At 45.2% G+C, this 17,044-nt stretch overlaps 1 protein-coding gene across 2 annotated transcripts; it reads right to left on the bottom strand.

Moving 5' to 3' along the window:
• Positions 1-717: 717 nt before the first annotated feature.
• LOC123447677 lies at positions 718-4,889 on the bottom strand. 2 transcript variants are annotated; one of them, XM_045124305.1, is made up of 3 exons: positions 4,636-4,889; positions 908-1,021; positions 718-798 (listed from the first exon to the last, which is right to left on the bottom strand). In XM_045124305.1, exons 1-2 carry the CDS (start codon positions 4,788-4,790, stop codon positions 946-948), a joined length of 231 nt encoding a protein of 76 aa, XP_044980240.1. In that variant the 5' UTR covers positions 4,791-4,889; the 3' UTR covers positions 718-798; positions 908-945. The 2 variants fall into 2 exon arrangements, with proteins under 2 accessions (XP_044980240.1, XP_044980239.1); XM_045124304.1 differs by having other exon boundaries at positions 718-1,021; positions 4,636-4,888.
• Between the last annotated feature and the right edge of the window lie 12,155 nt (positions 4,890-17,044).

Below are 17,044 nucleotides of genomic sequence, written 5' to 3'. Positions count from 1 at the left end.
CTTTTTTTTTCATCAGCTTTGCCACCAAACCTTAGGGAAGGGTACATCTGCTGTCCCTACTTCTCCACCAATCAGAGGATCAGAGGATTACCTCTGTGTCCATCTCGAGAGGCGAGGGTCCTCCATAATTTGTTCAACCAATTATGACCAGAGGCTAGGCAAATCAGTTCAAGATGATGTGGAGGACGCCCACATACAAATGATTGTGCCAACAGTAAGCAAAACAAACATGGATTTCTCGCAAAAAAAAGAAGGGGAAAAAAGGTGCAATATGGATGGACGATTGTAGTAACATTTCAGGGGCAGTAATACCTGGTCTATAGCACCAAAGCAATGCTTTGACAGTTTTTTCAACATTACAAGATTCTAATCAAAGCCCTGGGGTTCACTGCTGAAAACAGGAGTCATTCAGTATGTACCCCCTCAGTAACAAAATTTAAGACGTTTCTTTTATGCCCTATGCAAAATAAAACAAAAAAAGCGTCTTACATTTTGATACAGAGGTTGTACTAACTATGTAAGAACCCTCTCCTCCATGCAAAGATGCAAAGTGCCATATGTACTAGTGCCTACCTAGTCTATAACACCAACGCAAAAGGCCTATGACAGTTTTTCAACATTTGAAGACATCAAAGCAAAGGTGTATACTGCCGAAAATAGAAATTGTCCCGTATGTAACTATGTAAGAACCCTCTCCTCTATGGACTGGACACATCAAAAGCTTCAAACCGCTCTAGATATATAGGTTGTCATGAAGAAAATAATAGCCAATTTGGTTGCTCCGTTCTTATTCTGCATCTACACAAGCGCCAAAATGCTTATATCAAAATGGAAACATATTAGTCATGCAATTACTTATGAGCTACAAATCTCTATCACTCAGCAAGGGTAGAACAAGTTGACTAACTTCGACAAAAGTCATATCATGCGACCAAATGGTCTATTTCAATGATCCTTTGGCTTGTCCTTGGGAATCTCTCCATCCAGCTTCTTGGGAGGCGGAACTGCTTCTTTTGCAGACCTGCAACATTGTTTAATTTAACTATCAATTGCAGCAAACAATAAATATAACTATCATTCCTAGACAACCGAAGTACAACAAGTGCTATGCATATTAACCAATGACCATTAGTTCGGTAAGACCCACTCGATAATTAGGTGAAGATGGCATTGTTCGGAACTCATGATATGGTGGGAGGAACAAGGATTTTTTTTTGCCGCATGATGCTGCAAAGCGAACTATTCATCCTGAGAAATGATTTTAAGGCCAACTAAGAGTAGCATACATGTACATCACACATGAACTGCATGATACTATAATATTTAGATGTGCCTTTCATGTTGATGCATATGGAAAGTAAGTAGAGTCTATCTACGAGTAGCTTAGAATAGAGCAAGAACTAGCCTCAGGTGTTAACAGACGTGTACTGTACTATGTCGTGGACATGAGTTAGTCCTAGACTTAAGGATCTAACCAATGCATCAGGCCTACGTGCCTAGATAATAGGGCCTCTCGGTTGACCCCTTGCATATATACTGTACCTCTGTAACAGTACAGATTGTTGAATGAAAATAATCTCTCCAACTTTAGGGAGGGTATGCAATCATAGCTTGTAACAATTGAACTATTTTTTTTTTCTGATTTTCCCATCCCATAGATATTACTCCCTTTATTACAAAATATAAAACGGTGCGGTAGGGTCTTTCATACTGATTTTTGCTAAAAACACTAAATAATTCAGTAATTATGGTTAACAAAGAAGCAAGGCCAGTCAAACACTTGCACAGTGTAATTAAGTAAACATGTTGCCATATGCAGAGTGCAAATGTAGGTTTACTTGTAATGGCCAAACTAAGGGCATCTCCAACCAGTTGTCTCCAATGCCTATATAAACGGTGCTCCGGCGACCCACATCCACACCTCCACGCTTTGCCATGTTTCTCCAAACTCCTCCTCATTCTCCGGTGATGCTCAAGTCATGGTTCTCCGGGCCCACAGGTGGCAGTGGATCTTCATCCCTTTTAGGCGGCGCCGCCCTCTCTCTCCGGGGTCCTCAGGTTCCACGGGCGCCGGCTCCTCCGGCAAGGAGGAGATCGTCATCTCTCGTCATCTCCTCCGACGACGAGGAGGACTAGGCGCCGCCGCAGCCACGCCTCCTCTCGGAGGCCGAGTTGACGAACGAGGAGTTCATCTGTCAGATGGAGATCATGACGAAGAGATCGCTCGACATCGACCTCATCGCCGCATGCCGTGAAGGATGAGCCACACTCCCCGCCACATTACCGCGTGAAGCAGGTGCCAGTAGCACCTCTACCTCATGTGAAGGAGGAGCTGACATCACCCCACGCAACCGCGTTGTCTAAATCGGGCGCCGCGTGAACCAAGAACTAGAGTCACCGGCACGCAACCGAGGCGTCCAAATCGGGCGCCGCGTGAAGGAGGAGCCGGGTCATACGCCTGGATCGACGGGTTGGCATCGCCACCCCACAGCAACTGGCGCAGAAAGTACCGCCCCCGATCGCCAAGCTACGCGGCCGCATCCTCTACTACCTCGGTAGTGGTAGCGGCGGCAATCCCCTTCGTCGCGGGCCATCGTGTCTGCCGAGGATAGGGCGGCGAGGCAGGCAGGGCAGCAGGAGTGGCACAACGCGGCCCGACGCTCCATGTTTGCCAAATCGAACGAGGCGCCGGCTTGGATCCACAACGACCCGGACTTAGGAGCAGCCTGGGCTCTCGACCGGTCTACCACCACCGCGGATACGACCGCGTGGCGCCGCAGCCGCCTCGACGGTGAGCTCACCAAGATTGGTGAGGAAAGGTCACTCAGCGATACCTCCGCCAATGCCGGCAGGGGAAGGCTGCCGCCAAGGTCCGCAATGGCCGTGGCGGCCATCCGAACGATGAGGGGGAAGCGGACTGGCTCCTCTACAAGCGCCAAGCGGCGGCTGGGCAAGGTTGTCATGGCCCAACACCACTTCGCCGCTTGAAGGACGACGATGGCACGGACAGCGACGACAGCTCAGCTGGCCAAGGCGGTCACGCTTACGAGGTCATAGTCCGCTTAACGATAGCATCATAGTTTTTTTTAGTTTTTAGTCAAATGGACGAAATATCGTCCATCTTATGTAAACTATGTTCGAACTTAAGTGAATTCCATTTTATTTGCATGAATTTCGTCTGGATATTTTAAATCTTCTTTGAAATGTATGCAGGCACGGTTCGATGGCCGGATCCCGCATCAATGTCCGTGGACTGGTCCCCACCAGTCCGCGGACAAATACGATGTCCGGTTTGGGGGTCAGCGTTGGAGATTTCCCAAGACGTAAGAAATGCTATATCTGGACTACTGAAACTGGTTTATAAGATAGTCAAAGTGCATAGTACAATCATACATACATTTTCTACCAATTTCTTTTCCGAACATGCAGGAGAGCTGCATATCTTTTCCTACACTGATTAATTGCTTATTTTTAAGTATGAAAAGTAGAATTAACTTAAATCTCTAACTGTTAAAACAGAAGGGGATAAATTTTCAAGTGATAGCCATAGAGCGCGAGAACATTGTTTAGGTGAAAATACAGAAATTTCTTGAAACATAGTTTCTTTGTAAATGTAACAGATTGAGTGTTTCTTTCTGAAGGCAGCAGCATGTATTTGGTATGCACTGCTGCAAGAGTAATATGACATTTGATCAAAGAACAGGGACAGAAAAAAAAGTTTAAGCCTTATCTAGCTATGTCCAACCATACAGAACCCGACAAACAAAAAGCTTAGCTCAACCCGGCTCAAACTCGGCACAGTACCAGTTTGTTTTAGCAATGCAAATGTGAGGAACATGTACATGAGACAGTGGGTAACATGCTAATCAGACAGCTATTACCGATTAGATGATGTGACACAATATGTGGGAGCACTTCTGAATCTAGATTCTTTCCACAGCCTTATGACCAAATACATCATCGTTGTCATTTCCTAAAGCAATAATTTGATAATTTCCCTTGAGCCATTGACATATCAACTTTGGATATACCAGGCCAATCAGCAAATTCACTTACAAGGACAAAAGGCTTGCAAGAGCACCAACCAAGTCTAGGCACCAACTAACCCAAGTGGATCGGAGAAGTCTCATACTATGCTTCTATTGATCCTCTTTGCTATAAAGCTCAGATTTAGAAACATAACCCTGAACTTCTAAAAACATGCATTCGATGTTCAAAAAAGAAGTATATTTCTTTGTCAGGATCAAGCAAAATCAACCTCATCCGTCTTGGTCCCTAGCTCCTCACGATGCCCCTAGCCACCCAGAATTCAAACCCCCCAATCAATCGATTTACCACAGCACGGTTGCCTGAGGAATATTAACAAACTAGAATCCCCACTCATAACAGTTGCTGCAAAGAAGCTAAGAACGCCTACTCGAGCAGCTGCTGCAAGATTAAATAGTAGGAAAACAGGATCTTCCCAACTTCTATTTTTCTCTCCGATCCTAAAACGACACACATGCTTTAACCTGGCCAACGAACCCTAGTCCGATTAACAGGCGTGCTAAAATTAGCATCCGCATCTATGTCCTAAGTAGAACAAGAAGAGAAGCAGGGAGGCAAGCAAGAGAGCGGGCGGTTTGGTGGCGATACTTGGATGCGGCGGAGGCGGTGTCCTCCTCGAGCCACTGTCGGATTTGGCGGGCGTTGCGGCGGAAGACGGCGCCGGACTTCCGTACGTCGGTAGTGAAGAGAAGCAGCGCCCCGCCCACCACCGCCGCCGTCACGATGAAGTTGGTGAGCGCCATCTCCGTCTCTCGCTCTCGCCGGGACCGGTGTGTCGTGGCGGCGGCCGGACTGGAGCCCCCCTCTGCCTGCGCTTCGTGCCTTCCTGGATCGTGGGGCAGGCCTAATAATTCAGATTCTGGAATTGTTCGCAAGATCCAGCTGAGCTGGCCCACCTATAATAGCTCAAGCCCTTATTACGGGCCTTTATCTGCAGGCCCATTGCTAATATGCAGCTCCTTGAAGGCAGCGGCCTAAATGGCTCGGCCAGCTCGCGCGAGGCCATTGCCTCTCTTTTTTGGTTTGTTTGACATTTTTTTTACATTTTAAAAAATTATGAACATATGTACAAAATATATTTTTCATAATATTTTCAAAATGATAACTATGTAATTGAAAATTGTTAAATATGTATTGAAAAAAATGTTGGCCATGAATACGGAAAAAGTATACAAAAAAATATAATGAAGGTGAAAAAAGTTGGTCATGTATTTAAAACATGTTAAATAAGTATTTGAAAAATATTAATCAAGGACTTGAAAAGTGTGCATAGAACAAATGTTTACATTTTATTAAAAAAATTATTAAATATTTGGATCATGTATATGCAAATACTAATTTGGAATTTTAAAAATGTTGAACAAGTATTTAAAAAATATTAGTTAAGCATTTGGAAAATGTTAAAAATGTATAAAGTGTTGATCATGCATTAGAAAAATGCTAATATTGCATTCAAAATTTTTTGATAAGGCAGTTTATAAATATTAAATGTGAATATAAAAAATGGTAAACATGTATAAAAAAATATACAATGGGTGTGAAAAATGTTGATCATGTATTTCAAATATGTTAAACAAATATTTGAAAATAATAATCAACCGTTTCAAAAATATTGTAGTGTAAATAAAAATGTTGAACATTTACTTAAAATATGATGAAATATTTGGATCATGTATGGACATTTTAATAATTATTGAATAAGTATTTCAAAAAAATTATTCAAGTATTTCAATAATGTTAAATGTGTATAGAAAAATGTTCTTGACATATACCAAAAAAATGTAGAATGAAAACCAAGAAAAATATAGAAACCCCCAACAAGAAGGAAAACCAAAACATAACAATGAACGGAAGAAAGGAAACTAAAAGAAAACCGAAAAGAAAAATAAGAAAACAAAAGAAGAAACAAGAGAACAAAAATATGAAAAAATAAAATAAAAAATTAGAAAACCGGATAGCACATAAGAAAAGGAAAAAAATAAAATGAAAAAAATCGGTGAAAAAAGAAAGACAAAACAAATACAAAAAACCTGGAAAAACCAATGTGAAATCGGCTCTTTTACCCTCAGCTAGGTCGCACCCTTGTATGTTACACAATGTTGAAGCTAACATAGTGGCCGAAGTGATGCGTGTGAGCCAGCACGCCACGGATCGAATCCTATTTCTCCCATTTTATTCTTCTCTCTTTTGAACGTACTCCTACATTTTATTCCACTCATTTGTACCACTACATGTGTAGCTAGCCACCTACCCTCATGCACATATATACAACAGGTGCTCGCTCGGTCGGCTGACTCCTCCCTTTGAGAGTTATATATACTCCTACTCCATCCGTTCCAAAATATAAGACCTTTTAGAGATTTCACTAGAAGACTACATACGGAGCAAAATGCATGCATGGTAGGTCACGACGTTGCACTTTGCGGGTTGATCGATCATAACCTGCACCAGTGAATCAACACTGATCGACATCGGCGGCCTGTTTTGGCTGTCGCCAGGCGAGCAAGGAGACCTCTCTGATGTCGTCAGGGCAAGCCTGCACCCGCCTCATCAGCTGCCAACCATGACTGCAGACGAGGAGGAGGAGGAGTACACCCCGCTGCTGCTGGAAGGAGGAATTGGTGGAGGCGGCCTACTCGTCAGCCATGGGCATGGCGATGAGCAACTAGGAATGGTGGCCATGATGGTGGGCGGCAATACTAGGCTTCCCTCGTCTGATCATCACGTGATCTCGCTGCATTCACCGCCGGCGATGACATATACACGGCCACATCCAGTGCCACTGGCCGGGATGATTCGTCGTTCGGGCATCGAGAGGGAAGGTGAGATGGTGGTCGAGCCACCGCCGGAGAAAGGCGAGCACATGCCGCACATGTCAATCGTCCATCACCCTCGTGTGCCTGCTGCGATGAAGCGAAGGTTAACATATTCTCACGTGTCCGATCTAGCTTCCACACGGACCAATGGGCACTACTGCATGTTAAAACATACCATAATCGATGTTGCGTGCGTGCGTGCATGCAGGAAGAGCCAATAGAAGAAGGTGGCGTGCATCCCAACGCCTACGGCGGCGCCGGGGTGAGCGGCCAGCATAGCACGAGTGGCGAGGTGGTGTCCTTGGACCTGTGAGCATGGAGGAAGTACGCGCAAAAGCCCATCAAGGGGTCGCCATACCCGGCGGGCTACTACTGTTGTAGCAACTCGAAGGGGTGCCCAGCGAGGAAGCAGGGCCGACCCAAGATACCCATCGGGTCAGCAAGGTCATGTTGGAAATATGCCCTAGAGGCAATAATAAAGTGGTTATTTTTATATTTCCTGGTTCATGATAATTGTCTATTATTCATGTTATAATTGTATTAACCGAAAACCGTAATACATGTGTGAATATATAGATCAAAATGTGTCCCTAGTGAGCCTCTAGCTGGCTAGCTCGTTGATCAACAGATGATCATGGTTTCCTCATCATGGACATTGGATGTCATTGATAACGGGATCACATCATTGATTAATGATGCGATGGACAAGACCCAATCCTAAGCATAGCACTAGATCGTGTTGTTGGTGTGCTAAAGTTTTTCTAATGTCAAGTATCATTTCCTTAGACCATGAGATTGTACAACTCCCGAATATCGTAGGAGTACTTTGGGTGTATCAAATGTCACAACGTAACTGGGTGATTATAAAGGTGCACTACAGGTATCTTCGAAAGTATCGATTGGTTTGTACAAATCGAGACCGGGATTTGTCACTCCATGTGACGGATAGGTATCTCTGGGCCCACTCGGTAATCCATCACCATATTGAGCTCAGTGTGACTAAGGTGTTAGACACGGGATGATGTGTTACAGAACGAGTAAAGAGACTTGTCGTAACAAGATTGAACAAGGTATAGGGATACCGACGATCGAATCTCGAGCAAGTATCATACCGGTAGACAAAGGGAGTTGTATACGGAATTGATTGAATCCTCGACATCGTGGTTCATCTGATGAGATTATCGTGGAACATGCGGGAACCAACATGGATATCCAGACCTCGCTGTTGGTTATTGGTCGGAGAGGTGTCTCGGTCATGTCTACATGGTTCCCGAACCCGTAGGGTCTACACACTTAAGGTTCGATGACGCTAGGATTATAGGGAAATAGTGTACGTGGTTACCGAACGTTGTTCAGAGTCCTGGATGAGATCCCGGACGTCACGAGGAGTTCCGGAATGGTCCGGAGGTAAAGATTGATACATGGGAAGTGAGATTTGGTCACCAGAAGTGTTCCAGACGACTCCGGTAATATACCGGGACCACCGGAAGGGTTCCGGGGGTTCATCGGGAAGGGCCACCAGCCCCGAAGGGGTATGTGTGCCAAAAGGTGGATGAGAACCAGCCCATATGTGGGTTGGTGCGCCACCACCAGTAGCCCAAGGCGCAAGAAGAGGGGAGGTGGGCTAACCCTAGGCATGGTGGGCTAGCCCACCCTAGGGCGCCACTCCCTCCACCCCTTGGCCGCCGCCCCAAGGGCCATCTAGGGCTGCCACACCCTTAGGGTGGGCACCCTCCTCCCTCTCCTCCTATATATAGTGAGGGTTTTGGGGCTGTTTTGAGATATAATTCCTCTCTCTCTCTCGGCACAGCCCTACCCCTCCTTCTCCTCGTCCTCTGTAGTGCTTGGCGAAACCTTGTCAGAGTGCCACGTAGCTCCACCGTCACCACGCCGTCGTGCTTTTGATACGTCCCAAACGTATCTATAATTTCTGCTTGTTCCATGATCTTTTGGGTAACATTGTTATATGTTTTGCTACACTTTCATATCATTTTACACATATTTGGACTAACCTACTAACTCAGTGCACCCAGTGCCGGTTTCTGTCTGCTGATGTCTTTTTCGCACGGGCTTTTACCCAAATTTTCAGAGACCCAAAAATCTCGAGAAAAATATATAAAAATCTGCGTGCCCGAAGCTTCCATACGCCCAAAGGAGAGCCGGAGGGGGGCCACCTGCCACCCAGGCGGCCTGCCCACGCGACCTAGGGGGGGCGTGTCAGGAGGCCGCTTGAGCGACTGGGACCAGCCCCGGTGCCCTCCTTTCGCCTATATTTAGCCCCCGTCGAGGAAACCCTATGCCGGAACCCTTTTCTCCAGAAGCAATCTCGATCTCCGCCGCCATCGCCGACAAGTTTCGGGGGACAAAATTCATGTGTCCGCACCCTGCCGGGACGGGGAAGTGCCCCCGGATTCATCTCCATCGACGTTGCTTCCTCCCTCCATGAAGCGGGAGTAGTTCCTCCTCGGGGCTGAGGTCTTCTACAGTAGCTATGTGGTTAATTCTCTCTCTCATGATGTGATCTTGATTGTGATCATGGGCTATGTTAATCTAGGATGATCCCATGATGTTTCCCCTTCTTCTATGTATTGGATTGATGTACTTACTTGATCTTATCTAGTATAATCCCCGAGACCATGGTGACAGCGGTCTATTGGACATGGGTAGAAGAATATTTTCATGAGTGATTTCCTCTTTTGTGAATTGATTGAAGATTGAGAGTTTCTTGGTGCTTGTCTTTGACTATCCTTGAGATATGTTGTGGTGATTGTGGAACTCTCTTTGGATGGTCGCGGTGACATTGGGAAATCCATAGAGAGAACTACAAACTTTGAGGTGTGCTTTTGTAGCCCTACATAATTCTCGTCCTCTCTTGATCACAAAGGAATGACCTAGGAGTACGTCTCCGTTGCATGTTTTAGTGGAAATATCACGTGATTAGACTATGTTAATGTTGTTGGGAGTTGCCACTAGTGAAAGTATGAAGCCTACGCCCTATTTCTCACCATTGTTACACCGTTTATGCTCACTTTTGTCACTTGCTACCTTGCTGCCATTTTTATTTCAGAATTATATTACCTTGCTTTGCCACACCTATCACCCATATTTCACCATCTATTTGCCGAACTAGTGCACCTATACAACTGACAATTGTATTAGGTGTGTTGGGGACACAAGAGACTTCTTGTATCTTAATTGCAGGGTTGCTTGAGAGAGAGCATGTTCAACCTCTACTTCCCTGAGTTCGATAAACCTTAGGTCATTGATACGTCTCCAATGTATCTATAATTTGATGGTTCCATGCTATTATCTTGTAAAACTTTGGATGTTTTGTATGCCTTTTATATCTTTTTTGGGACTAAATTATTAACTCACTGCCAAGTGCCAGTTCCTGTTTTTCCGTGTTTTTGACCCTTTTCAAAGGAGGATTTTAAACGGAGTCCAAACGGAATAAAACTTTCAAAAAGATTTTTTCTGGAACAGAAGATACACGCCAGACTTGAGAACCAAGGTAGGGGCCAACAGGGGACCCGACAAGCCCCTTAGGCGCGGCCAGGGGGGCCCGTGCCTAGCAGGCTTGTGGGTCCCCTGTGGCACGTCATCCCTACCTCTTCCGCCTATAAATTCAGAAAAATTCCAAAACTGCGCGAGAGATCCACGAAAATACTTTTCCACCGCCGCAAGCTTGTCTCTTCTCAAGATCCCATCTGGGGCACGTTCTGGTGCCCTGCCGGAGGGGGATTCGGATACGGAGGGCTTCTTCATCAACACCATGACCTCTCCGATGATGCGTGAGTAGTTCACCATAGACCTTTGGGTCTATAGCTAGTATCTAGATGGCTTCTTCTCTCTCTTGGATCTTCAATACAAAGTTCTCCATGATCTTCATGGAGATCTATCCGATGTAATCTTCTTTTGCGGTGTGTTTGTCGAGATCCGATGAATTGTGGATTTATGATCAGATTATCTATGAATCTTATTTGAGTTTCTTCTGATCTCTTATATGCATGATTTCATATCCTTGTAATTCTCTTTGATGTTGGTTGATATGCCTTTTGCCCAGGCAGTTGTAATTTTTCAGAATTTTTGAGGTACCATAAATATACAAAGTATACAGATTGCTACAGACTAGTCTGTTTTTGACAGATTCTGTTTTTGTTGAGTTGGTTGCTTGTTTTGATGAAACTGTGTGGATAGTATTGTTGGAATTATGCCCTAGAGGCAATAATAAATATAGTTATTATTATAATTCCTGTATCAAGATAATCGTTTATTATCCATGCTATAATTGTATTGAATGAAGACTCATTTACATGTGTGGATACATAGGCAAAACACCGTCCCTAGCAAGCCTCTAGTTGGCTAGCCAGTTGATCAAAGATAGTGAGTGTCTTCTGATTATGAACAAAGTGTTGTTGCTTGATAACTGGATCTCGTCATTAGGAGAATCACGTGATGGACTAGACCCAAACTAATAGACGTAGCATGTTGATCGTGTCATTTTGTTGCTACTGTTTTTCTGCGTGTCAAGTATTTATTCCTATGACCGTGAGATCATATAACTCACTGGCACCGGAGGAATGCTTTGTGTGTATCATACGTCGCAACGTAACTGGGTGACTATAAAGATGATCTACAGGTATCTCCGAAGGTGTTAGTTGAGTTAGTATGGATCAAGACTGGGATTTGTCACTCCGTGTGATGGAGAGGTATCTCGGGGCCCACTCGGTAATACAACATCACACACAAGCCTTGCAAGCAATGTGACTTAGTAACAGTTGCGGGATCTTGTATTACGGAACGAGTAAAGAGACTTGCCGGTGAACGAGATTGAAATAGGTATGTGGATACTGACGATCGAATCTCGGGCAAGTAACATACCGAAGGACAAAGGGAATGACATACGGGATTATATGAATCCTTGGCATTGAGGTTCAAACGATAAGATCTTCGTAGAATATGTAGGATCCAATATGGGCATCCAGGTCCCGCTATTGGATATTGACCGAGGAGTCTCTCGGGTCATGTCTACATAGTTCTCGAACCCGCAGGGTCTGCACACTTAAGGTTCGACGTTGTTTTATGCGTATTTGAGTTATATGGTTGGTTACCGAATGTTGCTCGGAGTCCTGTATGAGATCACGGACGTCACGAGGGTTTCCGGAATGGTCCGGAAATGAAGATTGATATATAGGATGACCTCATTTGATTACCGGAAGGTTTTCGGAGTTACTGGGAATGTACGGGGAATGACGAATGGGTTCCGGGAGTTCACCGGGGGGGGGGGGGCAACCCACCCCGGGGAAGCCCATAGGCCTTGAGGGTTGCACACCAGCCCTTAGTGGGCTGGTGGGACAGCCCAAAAGGGCCCTATGCGCCTAGGAAAGAAAATCAAAGAGAAAAAAAAGAGGAGGTGAGAAGGGAAGGAAGGACTCCCACCCACCAAACCAAGTCCAACTCGGTTTGGGGGGGGGAGCCTTCCCCCTTGGACTCGGCCGACCCCCTTGGGGCTCCTTGAGCCCCAAGGCAAGGTCCCCTCCCTCCCACCTATATATACGGAGGTTTTAGGGCTGATTTGAGATGACTTTTCCACGGCAGCCCGACCACATACCTCCACGGTTTTTCCTCTAGATCGCGTTTCTGCGGAGCTCGGGCGGAGCCCTGCTGAGACAAGGTCATCACCAACCTCTGGAGCGCCGTCACGCTGCCGGAGAACTCTTCTACCTCTCCGTCTCTCTTGCTGGATCAAGAAGGCCGAGATCATCGTCGAGCTGTACATGTGCTGAACGCGGAGGTGCCGTCCGTTCGGTACTAGATCGTGGGACTGATCGCGGGATTGTTCGCGGGGCGGATCGAGGGACGTGAGGACGTTCCACTACATCAACCGCGTTCACTAACGCTTCTGCTGTACGGTCTACAAGGGTACGTAGATCACTCATCCCCTCTCGTAGATGGACATCACCATGATAGGTCTTCGTGCGCGTAGGAAATTTTTTGTTTCCCATGCGACGTTCCCCAACAGTGGCATCATGAGCTAGGTTCATGCGTAGATGTCTTCTCGAGTAGAACACAAAAGTTTTTGTGGGCGGTGATGTGTGTTTTGCTGCCCTCCTTAGTCTTTTCTTGATTCCGCGGTATTGTTGGATTGAAGCGGCTTGGACCAACATTACTCGTACGCTTACGAGAGACTGGTTTCATCGCTACGAGTAACCCCGTTGCTCAAAGATGACTGGCAAGTGTCGGTTTCTCCAACTTTAGTTGAATCGGATTTGACCGAGGAGGTCCTTGGATGAGGTTAAATAGAAACTCATATATCTCCGTTGTGGTGTTTTCGTAAGTAAGATGCGATCCTACTAGATACCCATGGTCACCACGTAAAACATGCAACAACAAAATTAGAGGACGTCTAACTTGTTTTTGCAGGGTATGCTTGTGATGTGATATGGCCAACGATGTGATGTGATATATTGGATGTATGAGATGATCATGTTGTAATAGTAAATATCGACTTGCACGTCGATGGTACGGCAACCGGCAGGAGCCATAGGGTTGTCTTTATACTAACGTTTGTGCTTGCAGATGCGTTTACTATTTTGCTAGGATGTAGCTTTAGTAGTAATAGCATGAGTAGCACGACAACCCCGATGGCAACACGTTGATGGAGATCATGGTGTGGCGCCGGTGACAAGAAGATCGTGCCGGTGCTTTGGTGATGGAGATCAAGAAGCACGTGATGATGGCCATATCATGTCACTTATGAATTCCATGTGATGTTAATCCTTTTATGCACCTTATTTTGCTTAGAACGACGGTAGCATTATGAGGTGATCTCTCACTAAAATTTCAAGACGAAATTGTGTTCTCCCCGACTGTGCACCGTTGCTACAGTTCGTCGTTTCGAGACACCACGTGATGATCGGGTGTGATAGACTCAATGTTCACATACAACGGGTGCAAAACAGTTGCGCACGCGGAACACTCGGGTTAAGCTTGACGAGCCTAGCATGTGCAGACATGGCTTCGGAACACATGAGACCAAAAGGTCGATCATGAATCATATAGCCGATATGATTAGCATAGGGATGCTTACCACTGAAACTATACTCAACTCACGTGATGATCGGATTTGAGCTAGTATAAGTGGATCATGAACCACTCAAATGACTAGAGAGATGTACTTTTTGAGTGGGAGTTTAGCGAATAATTTGATTAAGTTAAACTCTAATTATCTTGAACATAGTTTAAAGTCCACTTTGAATATATTTGTGTTGTAGATCATGGCTCACGCTACAGTCATCCTGAATTTTAATACGTTCCTAGAGAAAGCTAAGTTGAAAGATGATGGAAGCAACTTTGTAGACTGGGCTCGTAATCTTAAGCTAATCTTACAAGCTGGGAAGAAGGATTATGTCCTTAATGCTGCGCTAGGAGATGAACCACCCGCTACGACTGATCAGGATGTTAAGAACGCTTGGTTAGCACGTAAGGAGGACTACTCAATAGTTCAATGTGCAGTCTTGTATGGCTTAGAACCGGGACTTCAACGTCGCTTTGAGCGTCATGGAGCATTTGAGATGTTCCAGGAGTTGAAGTTTATCTTTCAGAAGAACGCCCGGATCGAGAGGTATGAGACCTCCGATAAATTCTATGCTTGCAAGATGGAGGAAAACTCGTCTGTCAGTGAACATGTGCTCAAAATGTCTGGGTACTCAAACCGTCTAGCTGAGCTGGGGATTGAACTCCCGCAAGAGGCTATCACTGACAGAATCCTTCAATCACTGCCGCCAAGCTATAAAGGCTTTGTGTTGAACTACAACATGCAAGGGATGAACAAGTCTCCCGGCGAGTTGTTTGCGATGCTGAAAGTCGCAGAGTCTGAACTCCGTAAAGAGCATCAAGTGTTGATGGTGAATAAGACCACTAGTTTCAAGAGAAATGGCAAAGGCAAGAAGGGTAATTCGAAGAAGAGCGGCAAGCCTGTTGCCAATCCGACGAAGAAACCCAAAGCTGGACCTAAGCCTGAAACGGAGTGTTACTATTGCAAGGGTATGGGTCACTAGAAGGGCAATTGCCCCAAGTATCTGGCAGATAAGAAGACGGCCAAAGAAAAATCAGGTATATTTGATATACATGTTATTGATGTGTACTTAACCGGCTCTCGTAGTAGTGCCTGGGTATTCGATACCGGTTCTGTTGCTCATATTTGCAACTCGAAACAGGAACTGCGGAATAGACGAAGGCTGGCGAAAGATGAAGTGACGTTGCGCGTAGGAAATGGTTCCAAGGTTGATGCAATCGCCGTCGGCACAGTTTCACTTAAGTTACCATCAGGATTAGTGATGAACTTAAATCATTGTTATTTAGTGCCTGCGTTGAGCATGAACATTATATCTGGATCTTGTTTATTGCGAGACGGTTACTCTTTTAAATCAGAGAATAATGGTTGTTCTATTTCTATGAGTAACATCTTTTATGGTCATGCACCTAATGTGAGAGGATTGTTCATATTGAATCTTGATAGCGATACGCATATACATAACATTGAGACCAAAAGAGTTAGAGTTAACAATGATAGCGCCATATTTTTGTGGCACTGCCGCTTAGGTCATATTGGTGTAAAGCGCATGAAGAAACTCCATGCTGATGGACTTTTGGAGTCACTTGACTTTGATTCACTTGACACGTGCGAACCATGCCTCATGGGCAAGATGACTAAGACTCCGTTCTCCGGAACAATGGAGCGTGCAAGTGACTTGTTGGAAATCATACATACCGATGTGTGTGGTCCGATGAGCGTGGAGGCACACGGCGGATATCGTTATTTTCTCACCTTCACTGACGATTTGAGTAGATATGGTTATGTCTACTTGATGAAGCACAAGTCTGAAACATTTGAAAAGTTCAAGCAATTTCAGAGTGAAGTGGAAAATCATCGTAACAAGAAGATCAAGTTCCTACGGTCTGATCGTGGGGGTGAATATCTGAGTTTCGAGTTTGGTACTCACTTAAGACAATGTGGAATTGTTTCACAGTTAACACCGCCTGGAACACCACAGCGTAATGGTGTGTCCGAACGTCGTAATCGTACTCTATTAGAGATGGTGCGATCTATGATGTCTCTTACTGATTTGCCGTTATCGTTTTGGGGTTATGCATTAGAAACAACTGCATTCACTTTAAATAGGGCACCATCAAAATCCGTTGAGACGACACCATACGAACTGTGGTATGGCAAAAGGCCAAAGTTGTCGTTTCTTAAAGTTTGGGGATGTGATGCTTATGTCAAAAAGCTTCAGCCTGAAAAGCTGGAGCCCAAAGCGGAAAAGTGCGTCTTCATAGGTTACCCAAAAGAGACAGTTGGGTACACCTTCTATCTCAAATCCGAGGGCAAAGTGTTTGTTGCTAAAAACGGAGCTTTTCTCGAGAAGGAGTTTCTCTCGAGAGAATTGAGTGGGACGAAGATAGAACTTGACGAGGTTGTCGAACCTCTCATCCCTCTGGATGGTGGCGCAGGGCAAGGGAAAACCTCTGTCGTTGCGACGCTGGTTGAGGAGGAAGTTAATGATGATGATCATGAAACTCCAGTTCAAGTTTCTATCGAACCACGCAGGTCGACGAGACCACGTGCTGCTCCAGAGTGGTACGGTAATCCCGTCTTATCAATCATGTTGTTAGACAACAATGAACCTGCAAATTATGAAGAAGCAATGGTGGGCCCAGATTCCAACAAATGGCTAGAAGCCATGAAGTCCGAGATAGGATCCATGTATGAGAACAAAGTGTGGACTTTGGAGGTACTACCTGAGGGCCGCAAGGCTATTCAGAACAAATGGATCTTTAAGAGGAAGACGGACGCTGACGGCAATGTGACCGTTTATAAAGCTCGACTTGTGGCAAAGGGTTTTTCACAAGTTCAAGGAGTTGACTACGATGAGACATTCTCACCCGTGGCGATGCTTAAGTCCGTCAGAATCATGTTAGCAATAGCTGCATTTTTCGATTATGAAATCTGGCAGATGGATGTCAAAACGGCGTTCCTTAACGGTTTCCTTAAGGAAGAGTTGTATATGATACAACCCGAAGGTTTTGTCGATCCTAAGAATGCTAACAAGGTGTGCAAGCTCCAGCGATCCATTTATGGACTGGTGCAAGCATCTCGGAGTTGGAACAAACGCTTTGAT

The sequence above is a fragment of the Hordeum vulgare genome, chromosome 4H, assembly GCF_904849725.1.
Source record: "Hordeum vulgare subsp. vulgare chromosome 4H, MorexV3_pseudomolecules_assembly, whole genome shotgun sequence".
Lineage (NCBI taxonomy): Eukaryota > Viridiplantae > Streptophyta > Magnoliopsida > Poales > Poaceae > Hordeum > Hordeum vulgare.
Note: the sequence above shows the minus strand (reverse complement) of the source record. Positions and strands in the feature narration are given on the sequence as shown.

What these genes read in the sequence shown, in the direction of transcription:
- LOC123447677 (XM_045124305.1), bottom strand. Translation starts at nt 4,790, where the DNA reads ATGGCGCTCACCAACTTCATCGTGACGGCGGCGGTGGTGGGCGGGGCG. An exon ending in ACCGCCTCCGCCGCATCCAA is followed by an intron (nt 1,022 to 4,635) that starts GTATCGCCACCA and finishes ACAATGTTGCAG; the next exon opens with GTCTGCAAAAGAAGCAGTTC.